General features: G+C 34.6%; 1 protein-coding gene across 1 annotated transcript in view; it reads right to left on the bottom strand.

The window, feature by feature from the left end:
• RabX5 (RAS oncogene family member RabX5) overlaps positions 1 to 13,192 on the bottom strand; it is a 118,971-nt gene that overhangs the window by 76,717 nt on the left and 29,062 nt on the right. The window contains exons 5-6 of the mRNA XM_090400092.1: positions 10,170 to 10,271; positions 5,653 to 5,717 (exon numbers count right to left, since the gene is read on the bottom strand). Coding sequence (XP_090256218.1) covers positions 5,653 to 5,717; positions 10,170 to 10,271 — 167 coding nt within the window. The remainder of the gene's footprint in view (positions 1 to 5,652; positions 5,718 to 10,169; positions 10,272 to 13,192) is intronic.

Here is a 13,192-nt window from a genome sequence, read left to right as displayed (position 1 = left end):
ACATGATAGTGCGATGAGTACTGCAGGCTTCAATATAACTGAAGAAAGGTTGACTACAGTGTTGGATGGAAGTTTTGGTTCGGAGGTCGAGCTCTTTTTTAATTTCTCAAATTCCTTGATATGTCGTATTTTTTCAAAATCATTATCTGCTGCAGTGCACGAAATGTCATATAAAATAGACCAAAGCTCGTGATTTAATGTATTGGAAAGCTCTGCTTCAAGCGCCTGAATAGCTTTGTCAGCTAGGAGAACTCGCATGGCAGCAATTTGTTCCTATATCAAAGCGTAGCTAGGTGGTTATAAATTCAGAGAGCCTTTTGTGAAAAGAAACGGAGCTTAAATTTCACACAATATGGGATTACCTGATTATCCCAGAAGCGTTTTAGGAAGGTCAGATGATTCAGTCTTGATAACTTCAGCTTCATTTTACCGTACTGGCAGGCCTTGCGTGCGACAGAAATTCCGTTGCACGCAATGTCCACCCCCCCCCCCAAATATACGGCCTTTGGTATACTGTATATTCGGGGGGGGGGGGGGATGGAAGGGTTTGAGTTTTTTCGTGATTTGCGGGGGCCAGCCAGGAAGACACTTTTTTAGTTTTTTAATTTTTTAACTTGTGTTTTTTTTGTGGGGTCATGTTCTAGCGGGGTGTAGGTAGAGCGATCTCGGAGGATAATCCTCATTTTCCGATTGTATTCCATGGTATTAAGAACGACTGTGGCATTACCCTTATCTGCTCTGGGGCCAATTTTTATATGGAAGAGTTTGAAAAACGAGCCATAGACTCAGCCCCTCTCAAACCTTCTAAGATATGTAGACGATGTGTTCTCTATTTGGCCTCATGGCCCAGACACAGACTCTTTCCTCAGTCACCTCAACAGCCTACATCCAAGAATCCAGTTTACAATGGAAAAGGAAAAGAATAATTGTTTACCCTTCCTAGACAACTTAGTTACTTAGTTACACGTCTTTCCAAAGGCACACTTTCCTTCACTGTATATAGAAAACTGATGCACACAGGCAGATACATTCACATTCTCCCACCACCATCCTGCTCAACAATATGGTATTATTAAAACTCTTACCAAGAGAGAGCCCACAATTTTTGTTCCAGTGGAACCATCCTTACAACTGAGCTGAACCACATACACAACACTTTCCTCTCCAATGGCGACAGTGATCACAGCATTAGAAAAATAATCAGTCCCCCCCCCCCATTCCCTGGTTCTCTTCAAAAAGAGTTTAGAAATTCACCATACCCTACATCCATGGCACATCTGAAAAAAATAGCCAAGATTTTAAAAAAAATATAACCTACACACAGTATTTAAGTCCCACGACAAACTTGCTACCCTCATCCGCTCTACAAAAGATCAGCTCCCTCCTCTCTCAGTGCCTGGAGTCTATAATGCACCCTGTTCCTGTAAACTGGAGTACTTTGGACAGACAGACAGATCAGCCACTATCCACCTGGAGGAACATAAGTCATACATCTGCAAGCATGACTATGGTCAGTCAGGCCTGGCTGACCATGTCTTGGATACAACCCACAGGATCTCATGGAAAAAAACCACCATGCTCCACCATAGCAAATTCAAAAGAGAAAGACTATTCTTAGAATCAGCAGCAGCAGCTCTCAGGAATCAACCAAATCTCAACAAATATGGTTGCATTAAGCTTCTTAAGATTTGGGAAACGCTTATCACCAGAGGTCACACTTTACATTCCAGGCCACCTACAACTGCCCTTAGAGGGCACTCCACCTAGACAGGACTTTAGTGTCACCCACGTGGTTGGGCTTAGTATTGTGTGCGATTTGTTTTTATGTTACATTAGTTGTTTTTTTTGTAATCCCTGAAGATGTCTCATTTACTGAGACGAAATATATAGGAAGTATTAAATTCTGTTTTAATCCTTTCTGAGTGCTGTATACAATCCATTAAGCCTCCAATATGAATACCTACATAGCCTGCTAGGGGGCACCATCAGGATTTTTAGGAGAAACGATAGCTTCCTGCTTTGTCCTCATTTACTGTATGTAGTGCATGCATACGCATCTTTATTGTAAGTTCCTTTGAAAATGGCAAAGTGAAGTTGCCGAAATATTGGAAATATATATTAAAGTTTAATTTAATTTATATTCTATTGTATGTTGTGAATTCCTTAAGTCAATTAATAATTATGTATAACCAGCGTATAAGCCTTTCTACAAAAAGTTTCCACAATTAATTAATGTCTTCTATTCTATGACAAGTACAATTCACCCACACTTTAGTAAACAACCACACAACAAACTTGCTCACTATAATAAAGTAATAAAAGCTTAATATGCATGTACAAACAATGTTATGCTAAACTAAAACAAGTTCAAAATAGCAAACTATCCAATATAATAAATTACCAATATTATATCAAATATAATAAATGTGTGGTCACTACAAGTTTGCTATACAAGAGTTGACTACACTTTCATGCTCCAAGAATGCCGACTTGAAATCAGAAAAACACCAGCAGCTTAACTAGTTTGCTTTGTTCTTATATGAAATAAGTTATAATGTTATTGTTGTTGAGCCCACTGAAGAGCTTGTAGATATGACCGTGGAATGTAGAACTGCTTTGGCAATCTGTTGAATTTTGATGGAGTAGAGCTTTTCTCTAGGGATATTGTCAATTTTCTGTAGAGCAGCAGCAATAGCTGAACAAGAATAGATATGGGCAGGTGCTAGTTCAACTCCTGGACATTTCTTGAATGCTTCATAGCTCCTACTACCATCTGGCTGAATTTTCATGCCTTTAAAATGTTCCGTCCTTAGTCTGGTGATGATTGTGGTTATTTCTCTATTTTCATTAATTTCACTGATTTCATTCTTCTTGAGTGTTTGTTTTACCAATCTTATTTTGGCGACAGAGTTAGTATCAGTTAGTGATAGTGGGTGTAATTTTTGAGGTAAATGTCTTGCTTCTTTGGCTAGACTGTCTGCTTTTCCATTGCCCTCAATATTTACATGGCTGGTATCCATTGCAGTATACAGTTCTTATTTTTCAAATTTAACAACGTTAAATTTGAAAAAATTCGCACAGGAAATTCATGAACAACTAACATTGTTAGTTGTTCATGAATTTCCTGTGTGAATTTTGTTTTTCCATTTTTTTTTAATGCTTCAAGTGCAGTTTTAATTCTTGATGTTTATTACTGGATTAGAGAAATAAAACTTGAGAGCTGTTTGTATGGCTGTTAATTCACGAGTGAAGTTTGAAGCTTATTTGCCAGTTGTGGTTTTGATTTGCATTTCCTTGACTCCAGGTAGAGTTAGAAAAACCCCTGAACCTCCTTGGTTGATGATCCATCAGTGTGGGCAATGAAATGGTTTAGATTATTTAAGTGATGTGTAGTGTCAAATCCTTTTCTTTTATTTCTTCCTGTGAATCCTTTTTTTAAAAAAGTTCTAGGAGATTTAAGTTTATCATTGTGTTTTTTGGTAGAATAATGGAAAGGAATGGTTCTTTGCTTATCTCAATGGACAGGGTCAATCTGTTTTCTAATTTCATGATCATGTTGTAAAGTGGATGATCTCTTTAGTCTAGATTTTCTTGTCCAGGCATCAAAAGTCCTGAGTGATATGTGATCCTGCTAGTGAATTTAACTGTGGTGAGTTTTCTTCTGTCTTCTAATGTGTGAAGTCCACACTCTTGTTGAGCTTTTAAAATTATTTGTGGATGAGACTGCACCGATGATAATTTTTGCTGCTCTTGATTGTACTCTGTCAAGTTTTACTTTAGAGCTAGTAGAAGCTGGAGCCCAGATTGATATGGCATATTCCATAGTGGGTCGCATGAGTGCCGCATATGTAGTTTTGAGTGTCTTCGGTTTTGTACCCCACTTTGTTCCACAAAGCCTTTTGATGATATTAAGCTTCTAAGAGCTTTATTAGATATATTTGTAATATGAGTTGTAAATCTCTTCAGTATCTAGGGTTAGGCATAAGTATTTTGGAGACTCTGTTTTTTCTATTTTGGTATTATATTTTGATTTGGGGTTGAAATTGTGTCTATTTTTTTCTATGAGTAGAAAAGATACTGAGTTTTGTTTTTTTCTGGGTTTATCTGTAATTTGAGTTCCTTTGCCTATCTTTCTAAGCCTTTTATTGATTTATTTAGGACTTTTTCAGATTGTTGAGGATTACTGCTCGTGTGCCAAATGGCTATATCATCTGTATAGCATGCTATATTTGTGTCATTTATTACGTGAGGATGGATATTGTTTTTTTTTTGTTCATATAGATGAGAAATAGGAGTGGGCTTAGAACACAACCTTGTGGGACTCCAGCCCAAGTTTGATGTATGTTGGAAGAAGTTCCATTAACTTTTGCTTTAATTTTTCTTCCTTTCATGAAATGTGAAATCAAAATTAATGTGTTCCACCTTATTCCAGTATCGTATACAATTTTTTTATTAACTTTTGTCTCTGCACACGATCGAAGGCAGCTGCGAGATCCAAGAATATTGCTGTTGTCTTCTTTGGTGGTTTTTCTTGAAAAGTCACCTATGACTGATTAGCAAAGATAAGATAATTGATCGTCTGTACTGTGTTGAGATCTGTATGCAGTTTGGTAGAAGTTGATTTGTTATTTTCTAAGAGCCAGTTCATAAGTGTGGTATGTATTTATTCTTTTGTTTAGTTTGCAGAGAGTGCTAGTCAAAGCTATTGGTCTGTAGCTTTTACATTCACTAGGATTTTTGTTAGGTTTTAGTAAGGGTATAATGACTGCTGTTTTCCATATTTTGTTTACCTGCATTCCAGGAAGTGTTAAATATCTTCAGAAGGCAGTTTTTTGCTATTTTTCCCTTGTTTTTGATCATGTGTCCAAAGATAAGATCAATTCCAGGTGATTTGTCAAGGCAATTTGACTAATTGCTATTTCTAGTTCTGTCATTGTGAGAACCCGAGTAAAGATGTCTGCAGAAGGATAGGTTCTGGATTGTATTAGCAGGTGTTTTGCAATTTTCCGGCACTTTTTGTCTTCTTTGTTGTATTGCAGTTTGCTTAATTTGGAGTAATGTTTGGCTAGTATATTTGCCAACTGTTTGTTTGTTTGTTGCTGCTGTATTAGTTCCTGAGGAGATTGTGTTATAATATGAACAATATATAATATAAGTTATAATATAAACAATATCTATCATCCAATCCTTGTTACACAAATGTGAAAAACTTTGTGTCATCACTTTTTCACAAGGTACATGGACAGCAACCTTATTATGCATAATTATTATATCTTGAATGCATAAACCATGCATTCAAGATGATGAAACACTGGCTAATATTACAATGCTTATGAAAGGTCTCTGCTACTCATGCAAAGTCACAGATGTATTTGGAAAAAAATAATGGAAATACTAAAAATCAAAAGAATTAGCTACTTTTGTCATAATATCCTACTTCCCTTTACTCAAAACCTAATAAGCTGGATTTCTGTAAAAACAGTAAAGTCCACCATCTTATCTAACTTATACCAGGCTATCATTGCACACATCACCGTCTAGTATACTATAATGTGTTCTGATTTCAAAACCTAAATATCTGCCTGTCTGTCCTAATAAGACAGGCCTAGAAATAATATCTAAATGTTATATAAAAAAGATAACATTTCTTACCATGAGCACCTCTATAGTAAGCAGCTGCTATACATCGAAACCTGTCTTGGCCAGCTGTATCCCATCTAATACAAGAATAAATGCAGAATTTTATATGCAAACACAGACATAAAGAACAATGTTACAAAATTTATAAACACAAGTTAAATGAAATTTTTAGAATGAAACTAAAAGATTTTTTAATACGACTCCCACACACACAGAAGGCACTTATGGTGCCTTAGTACTGTGGGCAGATGAAAGTATTATTATTATTATTTTTTACATAATCTGGAACCCCCCCCCCCCCAAACACACACTCTAGATACCAAACATGGTATATTTTCATTCTAATAAGCAGGATAATGGAATGACACCAGATGATGAAATTTATCTCCCACCTAAAGACAACTGTAACCATCCGTGCCCACAATGGGGGTTCAAACTCGTAGCCTATTGGTTGGAGAGCAGGTATTTAATCAATTGGCCATCAGACTGGCAAACTATTAGCACAGAATATTTTGAAAGAAAGTTTAGAGGCTGCACTAAACAATTTAAGTGTGTACACATTTAACTCAATTTTTCAAAAAAAAAGTAATGCAAGGTATTCCTGTACATCCCCTTGAGGGTATATATCAGAAATTTGATGACGATAATCTGTTCTTAAGATTTTTCTTACTTTCACAATTGAGAAATACTAATCAAACAATTCCATCATTGGTCAATAAAGCTATATCTAGAAAAATATCTCAACAAGATATAAACAAGATTACATGAGAGGCAATTCAAATGTTTTGGAAGCTATTACAGTACCACCTGTTTTTTGTAATGAGTAGCATTGGATGTTGACCATGCAGGGCATTGTTATTTGCTCAAAATGCCCTGGACTGTAGCATGCTTCAGGTGGAGTATTATATTAACCATCTTAGGCTCTGTATTTATGCAATTTCAGTGATACACTCCACATCCATGTTTTGATGATATAGATTAATGTAATGGGCAGTAGGGTGTTAAAGCATATGTCTCATAAGCTTGAAGCTCACTTAGAAAAGATAAGTGCTAATATTCATTGGTGTCTCTCCAATAAATGAAAATTCACATCTTGCAAAAGATAACATGGGAAAGAATAACCACAAGAAAGCAACAACTCTGTACTTGAAAATTATTCTTTGTCAGAGATGTCACTACTGAATTACACTGCTTAAAAATAATATAAACAAAAGGAAAAAGAAAACAGAAAAATTGCTTTTAAAAATATCATCATTAAAAAAGATATAATGAAATACAATAAAAAAGGTCTGCAAAACAGCCTCATATTCTTTCTTCAACCAGATATTATGGTTTTGCTTACTTGTTCATGGTAAGCTCATTTTTGCAAATTCATCTACATTTTCAAATCTAAGTTTTAATTTTTTATTTTTGGTACAATATTTGAATGAAATGAATGTTTCCGAGTTATTTCAATGATATACTTTAACAGAAAAAACACTGTCACAAAAAAGCAATGTTACTTAGAAATATATCAAGACTGAAAAACTATTTTTGAAAAAATAATGTTTGGAGAACCAACCAATAATGAATAAAATCTTCTTTCACTACGCGTTATTCCCGCTTCCTATGCAGGGTCCACGTGTTACTTAGATGTGACTTCTTGTTAGTACCACTCCCAACCGACCTGTCGCCTAGCCTGCTGCTGGAAGGAATATATTTTTGACTGTAGCAGCATATGTTCACGGGGCCGGTTTGCCTGCTTGCAGGATGAAAATAACCAGATAAACTGCGGAAAAAAACCCTACTGTCCGCGCCCAAGACCGGCTAACTTGGCTATGGCTGAGGAAATCCTCAAATTCCTCACGTCTTCAATGGGAATCAAACCTGGGACACTCCTTCCCCAGTCATATGGTTGAGAAGTGCAAAGCCACTAGGTTAACCGCACGGACCCAATAATGAATAAAATATTATTCATTATTGGTTGGTTCTGTGCTGGTAAAGATATGTATTTATGCACACAAAGATTATGATTTTATAATTACAGCATATCTTCAACTGCAATACAAGAAAACAAGCAATCATTGCAATAATCCGTATCTTTTATATGAGCTGTGAGATGGTGATGTTAAACTGAGTGGCTACATGCTCAGTCCTTCCTTTCCCTTCATAATCAAAAATACAAGAAAAAATTAAAAACATAAAAACAATGTAGTCACTGTTACTTGATATAAAGATTTGACTGTCATTTTCTATTCTTGACTGTTCTATTATTATTCTTAGTGTTGCTATTTGATCTATATATGACCTTGGCTCTAAATGCTGCTTGTGTTTCTCTTAACATTTGGTTTATTTCTTTTTTTTTTATTCTTTCTAATATTATTCTTGTATTTTATTTGTTGCATTTAATAATGATAGCCCTCTCCAATTATTGCAATCAGTTAGATCTTTTTTTTGGTATTTTGATCAGTAACACCCAATATTCATTCATCTGGCCATTCTTCCTGCATTCATATTTGGTTAAGAAATGGATGGAGTATATTCACTGTTAATAGTCATATACTACGCTATAAATAAATACTCATTGTATATTGTTCGGTTAATGAATCCATCTTCTCATACATTTTTTGTTCCCTTAAGGTCATAATACATTTGCAGTTGATTCAAAATCACACAAAGGCTCCCATGTAATTCATCCATTTCACAGCAGCTTATTATAGCGAACACACACAGAAATCTTCAAAATCATTACCCTCACATAGTATACAGGATATTATGATAGTACTATTTGAAAATATTAACTAACTTCCTATCGATAACTTTCCTCAAATTACTCTATCTGTTGACACTCCAATATTATAAGATCTTATATTTTGGTCTTCCTCGAATCATTTTCCTGCCTTCCATTCTGACTTCTTTTAACTGCAATTCTTCTTTTAACAACCTTTCCTTTCCCTTTCTTTAAGTGCCATACCATCATCTGAAATGAGCTCAGCTAACACATTCCTGAATGCTAACAATATCAAGTTCTTTCCTAATATCCTCATTTTAATATGATACTGCTAAGTGATTACTCCTCTAATTTTTCTCAGAACTCTCATATCTTGGTCTCCAGTCTTTGATCAAGTGTTTTATTTCTATATCAGATCCTCACATTCATGAGTTAAAATTGGCTTGAACACTGTCTTGTATATAGCTAATTTAGTGTTTTGGCTAATTTCTTTCTTATTCCAGATAAATTTATTCAGTTGATTTCCTACTAAACTAGTTTTGCTAATTCTGTTGTGTGCATCCATATTTAATTTGCCATTTTCCCTAAAAATTGTACCTAAATTGCTGATAAATTCAGGATGCAGTTGACTTTTTCAACGTTCTTACCTATTTTCATTGATTTTTTTTTATTGCTGATTTTCATACCAAATTTACTACAACAGTTATTCAATTTAGTTAGGAAATCCTGTAGACTTGTACTGTATTTATTTAAAAGTATATCAGGATAATGGAAATGCAACAGGAACAAGGAAAAAACAAAGGGGGAGGGACCCATGTGAACAGGGAAATATGGCATATGGGGAGTGGATTGGGAGTAGTAGTGAATGTAGATATGAAGATGATCAGCATAGAAATGAAATAGATTGGAATGCAAGTGGGATAGTTGAGTCTCAGCTGATATATGTGATAAGAGGTAATAAAGGTGATTAGGCAAGAGCAGGTGTGATGGGAAAATCACAACCAACAGAACTGGTTATAGACTTAAAAGTGAACTGCTGTTTATTTACAAATGCCAGGAATATCAGAAATAAGGGAGATTTTTCGCTGATTGAGTTTATTCACCCCAAAATCATTGGAATAAGTGAAAAATGGTTGAATGAAGATGATTACCATCAACCAGGACAAATACCACTTCTGTACTTACCAAGTGTTTATCAAGTGTCCTATTCATGTTGGCTTTGTTACTTTGAATACACTGGCCATTCTGCTATGAGTGGATATTTAGAATCTGGCAATTCTGACCTTGCTTCCAATGCCATTAACAGAGTTCTTTTTAACCAGACCAAGATTCTTCATTCTAGCATATTCAAATTTGATCTGTTCCTTGAAAACTGTTCATACTTTTTTTTTAAATATTAAGTTATTTAATTTTTAATTACAGAAACTATCCAACTTCTACCTCCCAACTTTATAATTTATAAATTAGAGGATTCATAATTATATTATTATTATGTGACACCTCCAGGGAGTCCAAAGACTCATTGTCCTACTCGACTTCAACTCTGTCTCCACCACTCAATCCACCAACTACAACAAACTGCAACTACACCAACGCCATCTACCACTAGTATTTTCAAAGACAATCACAAACATCCATGTCAGGATTCGAACCCACAGCCTTTTGGTTGAAGAGCGGATAAGCTAACCACTCGAACAACCAGGCAGCAATGGTTTTTATATACCTACAATATAATATAAAACAAAACTTTCATAATGAATCAATCATTCTATGGTATTACAGTATATTATCAAATTATGGAAGTAGAAAAAATACTTACATTTGAAGATTAAAATTTGTGTTCAAAATATCAAACTTTTCAACCTCAAAATCTACTCCTATTGTGGCCTTGTAGTTAGCATCAAACACTTTATGGCAAAATCTAAAATTATCAATTAGATTAATGGCAGTATTTTGCAGTAAAATAAAGAAAACTAATATATTATGCTAGACATTAGTCATTCTCTAGTACCACGAAGGAAAGACAAAACATGGAAGAAATATTGAAGTTACCAGAAACTATAACACAGTCTCCATAGTACAGCATAGTTACAAGGGAATGGTTTTCATTTTGTAATCAAACTAGGTGGCATTGTCTTTCTTAGATGTAGGCATCTGCTTTCTCTAGTATGTTATTACCATAAAAACCTTAGTCTAACTGAAAATCTGAGTGCATGCTCATATGCACAGTACTAATTGCCTATAGGCTTCATAATCTAAATATTAATATTATTAATATTATGTGGTGCATGCAGAGTCCTAAAACAATACATTTCCATCTAATAAGATGTAAAAATGCATCATCTAGTTTTCACTGATGGCAATGAAGACTAGATGGACTGTTACTCTTATGGCTTTTCTATTTGTAACATGTTTTGTTAGTATTACATTCCTCTTTCTACAGAGGCACAAACCTTTTTTTTTTTTCTTTCTGACCCACACATGAAAGGTTGCAAGATCTATAGCATATCCATGCTATGTGGGCAAGAAAATAAGAAGAAAGGAGAAATCTCATATTTTTTGAAGGTTGTATCCTTCGGGAGAAAAGTAGAACAAGGGAGACACTTATCTTTCTCAGAAGTCAGTCAAACATTATCAAAATGTTAGTACATCACACACACACACACACACACACACACACACCCCTTATGTTCCACAGATTTTTTTTTTTTAAAAAGTGTTTTTTTTTTAATATCAAAGCTATTTTTGTCTCTGATAGCCACAACTCCGATATCACAAAAATAATAAACAATTATTACCATAATCTTTGTCCTTCTCAAGAAGACATTTTCAGTTTCCCTCTTCCATGTGTACAAGGTTTGTTGGAAAATCTTAAAGAGACTTGTATGTCAAATAAGCATTCAATCTCCTTCCATCTGATTCATAAATTAAGCCAGTTCTTGCACATTCCAAAGAATTCTCTCCGCTCTCATTTCCTATCCAAGTATTTATAGAATTCTTTACTCATGCGGTATCCCCTACTATTAACAGACAGGTGGATTTGCAGATGTTCAGAAAAGCACCAAGACTATATATCCAATTCTGTGATTCTGATAAAGTAGGGCTCACTAGTCATACCATTTCTACAAGAGGTTTGATGGAAAAGATTAATGTATATAAGAACACCATTATATAAATTAAGTGGATATTAAATCCAACAACATTTCAAAGTCGAATACAGAAACTATAAAAGTTTCATGCGAAAATTGACACCAGAGCTTGTGGGAACACACCGCCAACATACTACGAGTTGCCCTAGCCAAACCTAATAGGAAAAGCACGAACGCTAAAAGCTCCCATATATTGCCTTTGATTGGTCCATTTTGATAGGTTTTACTAGTTTGAAATGATGTTGGATCCACTTAATTTATATAATTTTGCATTGCCAAAATGAAGTCTTTGGCTCTTTATTTTAGTAAGAACGCCATTTTATTTATTTATTATTATCTTATTTATTGATTTATTTTGTAAAAAGCATCATATCAAGAAAGTTGAAATTTTAGTCTGATCAACCGTTCCTGCTTTTAACATTATATATTGTAATGATACTGTAATGTGCTATAATTTTTCAATTACTTTACTTTCCCTTTTAACATATCTAAGCAGCGACAACAATAAAGAAAGATGATTAAAAATTCTGCTGTTAGCAAATAATTTATTATCATCATAAGTAAATCTGCTTGATGGAAAAGATTAATTAGTTTTAGTCGCAAATGCTGTTATTTATGCTTATCAGCTTCCACCTTATCAATTTCTTGAGTTGCTAAAGCATGAGATTATTACATCCATACATTTAGCATATGCACAGCTTATTGAATTCGGCTTTCCTATTCATGCTACCTGCCATTAATTAAAATCCAACCTATTAATATGCAAATGCTACTGAAATAATGAATACTATTTTGCAACACATACATCGTTATAAATTACATTACCGAGCTATATTCCCAATCCTATCTTTTATGAATTTTTTTTTTTTTAAATAAAACTCATTTAAGGACAACATGCATCCTTCAATTGGAGAAAAAAAAAAAAACCTGGGTTTGATTCTCATTGTGATGAGAAGAATCTTTATGTGAATGATTGATGAAATATAGCTGCAGTTCCTCTACACAATATGACAGTACTCTTTAGTTGATCAGACTTGAATTGGATAATTCAGGTCTTATCAACTAAAGAGTACTGTCATAAATCATATTTAGGATCAATCCTAAATATGATTTATTTAGGATATCATATTTAGAGTATCATATTAAGAGTACTGATCCTAAATCATATTTAGGATCAGAGGATTGTATATAAGGTATTTTCAACTGAGGTGCGAGTTAGCTAGTCTTATATGGAGGCAGCAGTGTGTTTCCTCCAGCAAAGCAGAAAACAGAAAAGGAACATGAATAACAAAGCATAGCAGTCTTCTGTCATTACCAAAATTATTACATGACATTGTCATAGAGTTCAGGACTCATCTCATCAGGCATACTACACAACACTATTCAGTTAACCATGTGGTATAAACCACTGTCTGCATTACATCTACTACTACTACCCAATACACAGATTTCTGTCTGTAATTATGTATGTTCTCTTGCCTGTTTGCAATCAGGACAGAACACCCAATTTTCTGGAAGTGAAAAAACCTTGCTACCGCCATACAAGACTAACTCACTCACTTTTACTTGAGGAGGCGGTAGCAAGGTTTTTTTTCGCTTCCAGAAAATCTGCTGTTCTGTCCTGCATAGCAAACAGGCAAGAGAACATACACAATTACACACAAAAATCTCTATATTGGATAGTAGTAAATGT

Source organism: Typopeltis vanoorti, chromosome 11, assembly GCF_054136105.1.
Source record: "Typopeltis vanoorti isolate ZY-2024b chromosome 11, IOZ_Tvanoo_1.0, whole genome shotgun sequence".
NCBI lineage: Eukaryota > Metazoa > Arthropoda > Arachnida > Uropygi > Thelyphonidae > Typopeltis > Typopeltis vanoorti.
The sequence above is the reverse complement of the archived record's forward strand: the minus strand, read 5'-3'. Positions and strand labels throughout refer to the sequence as shown.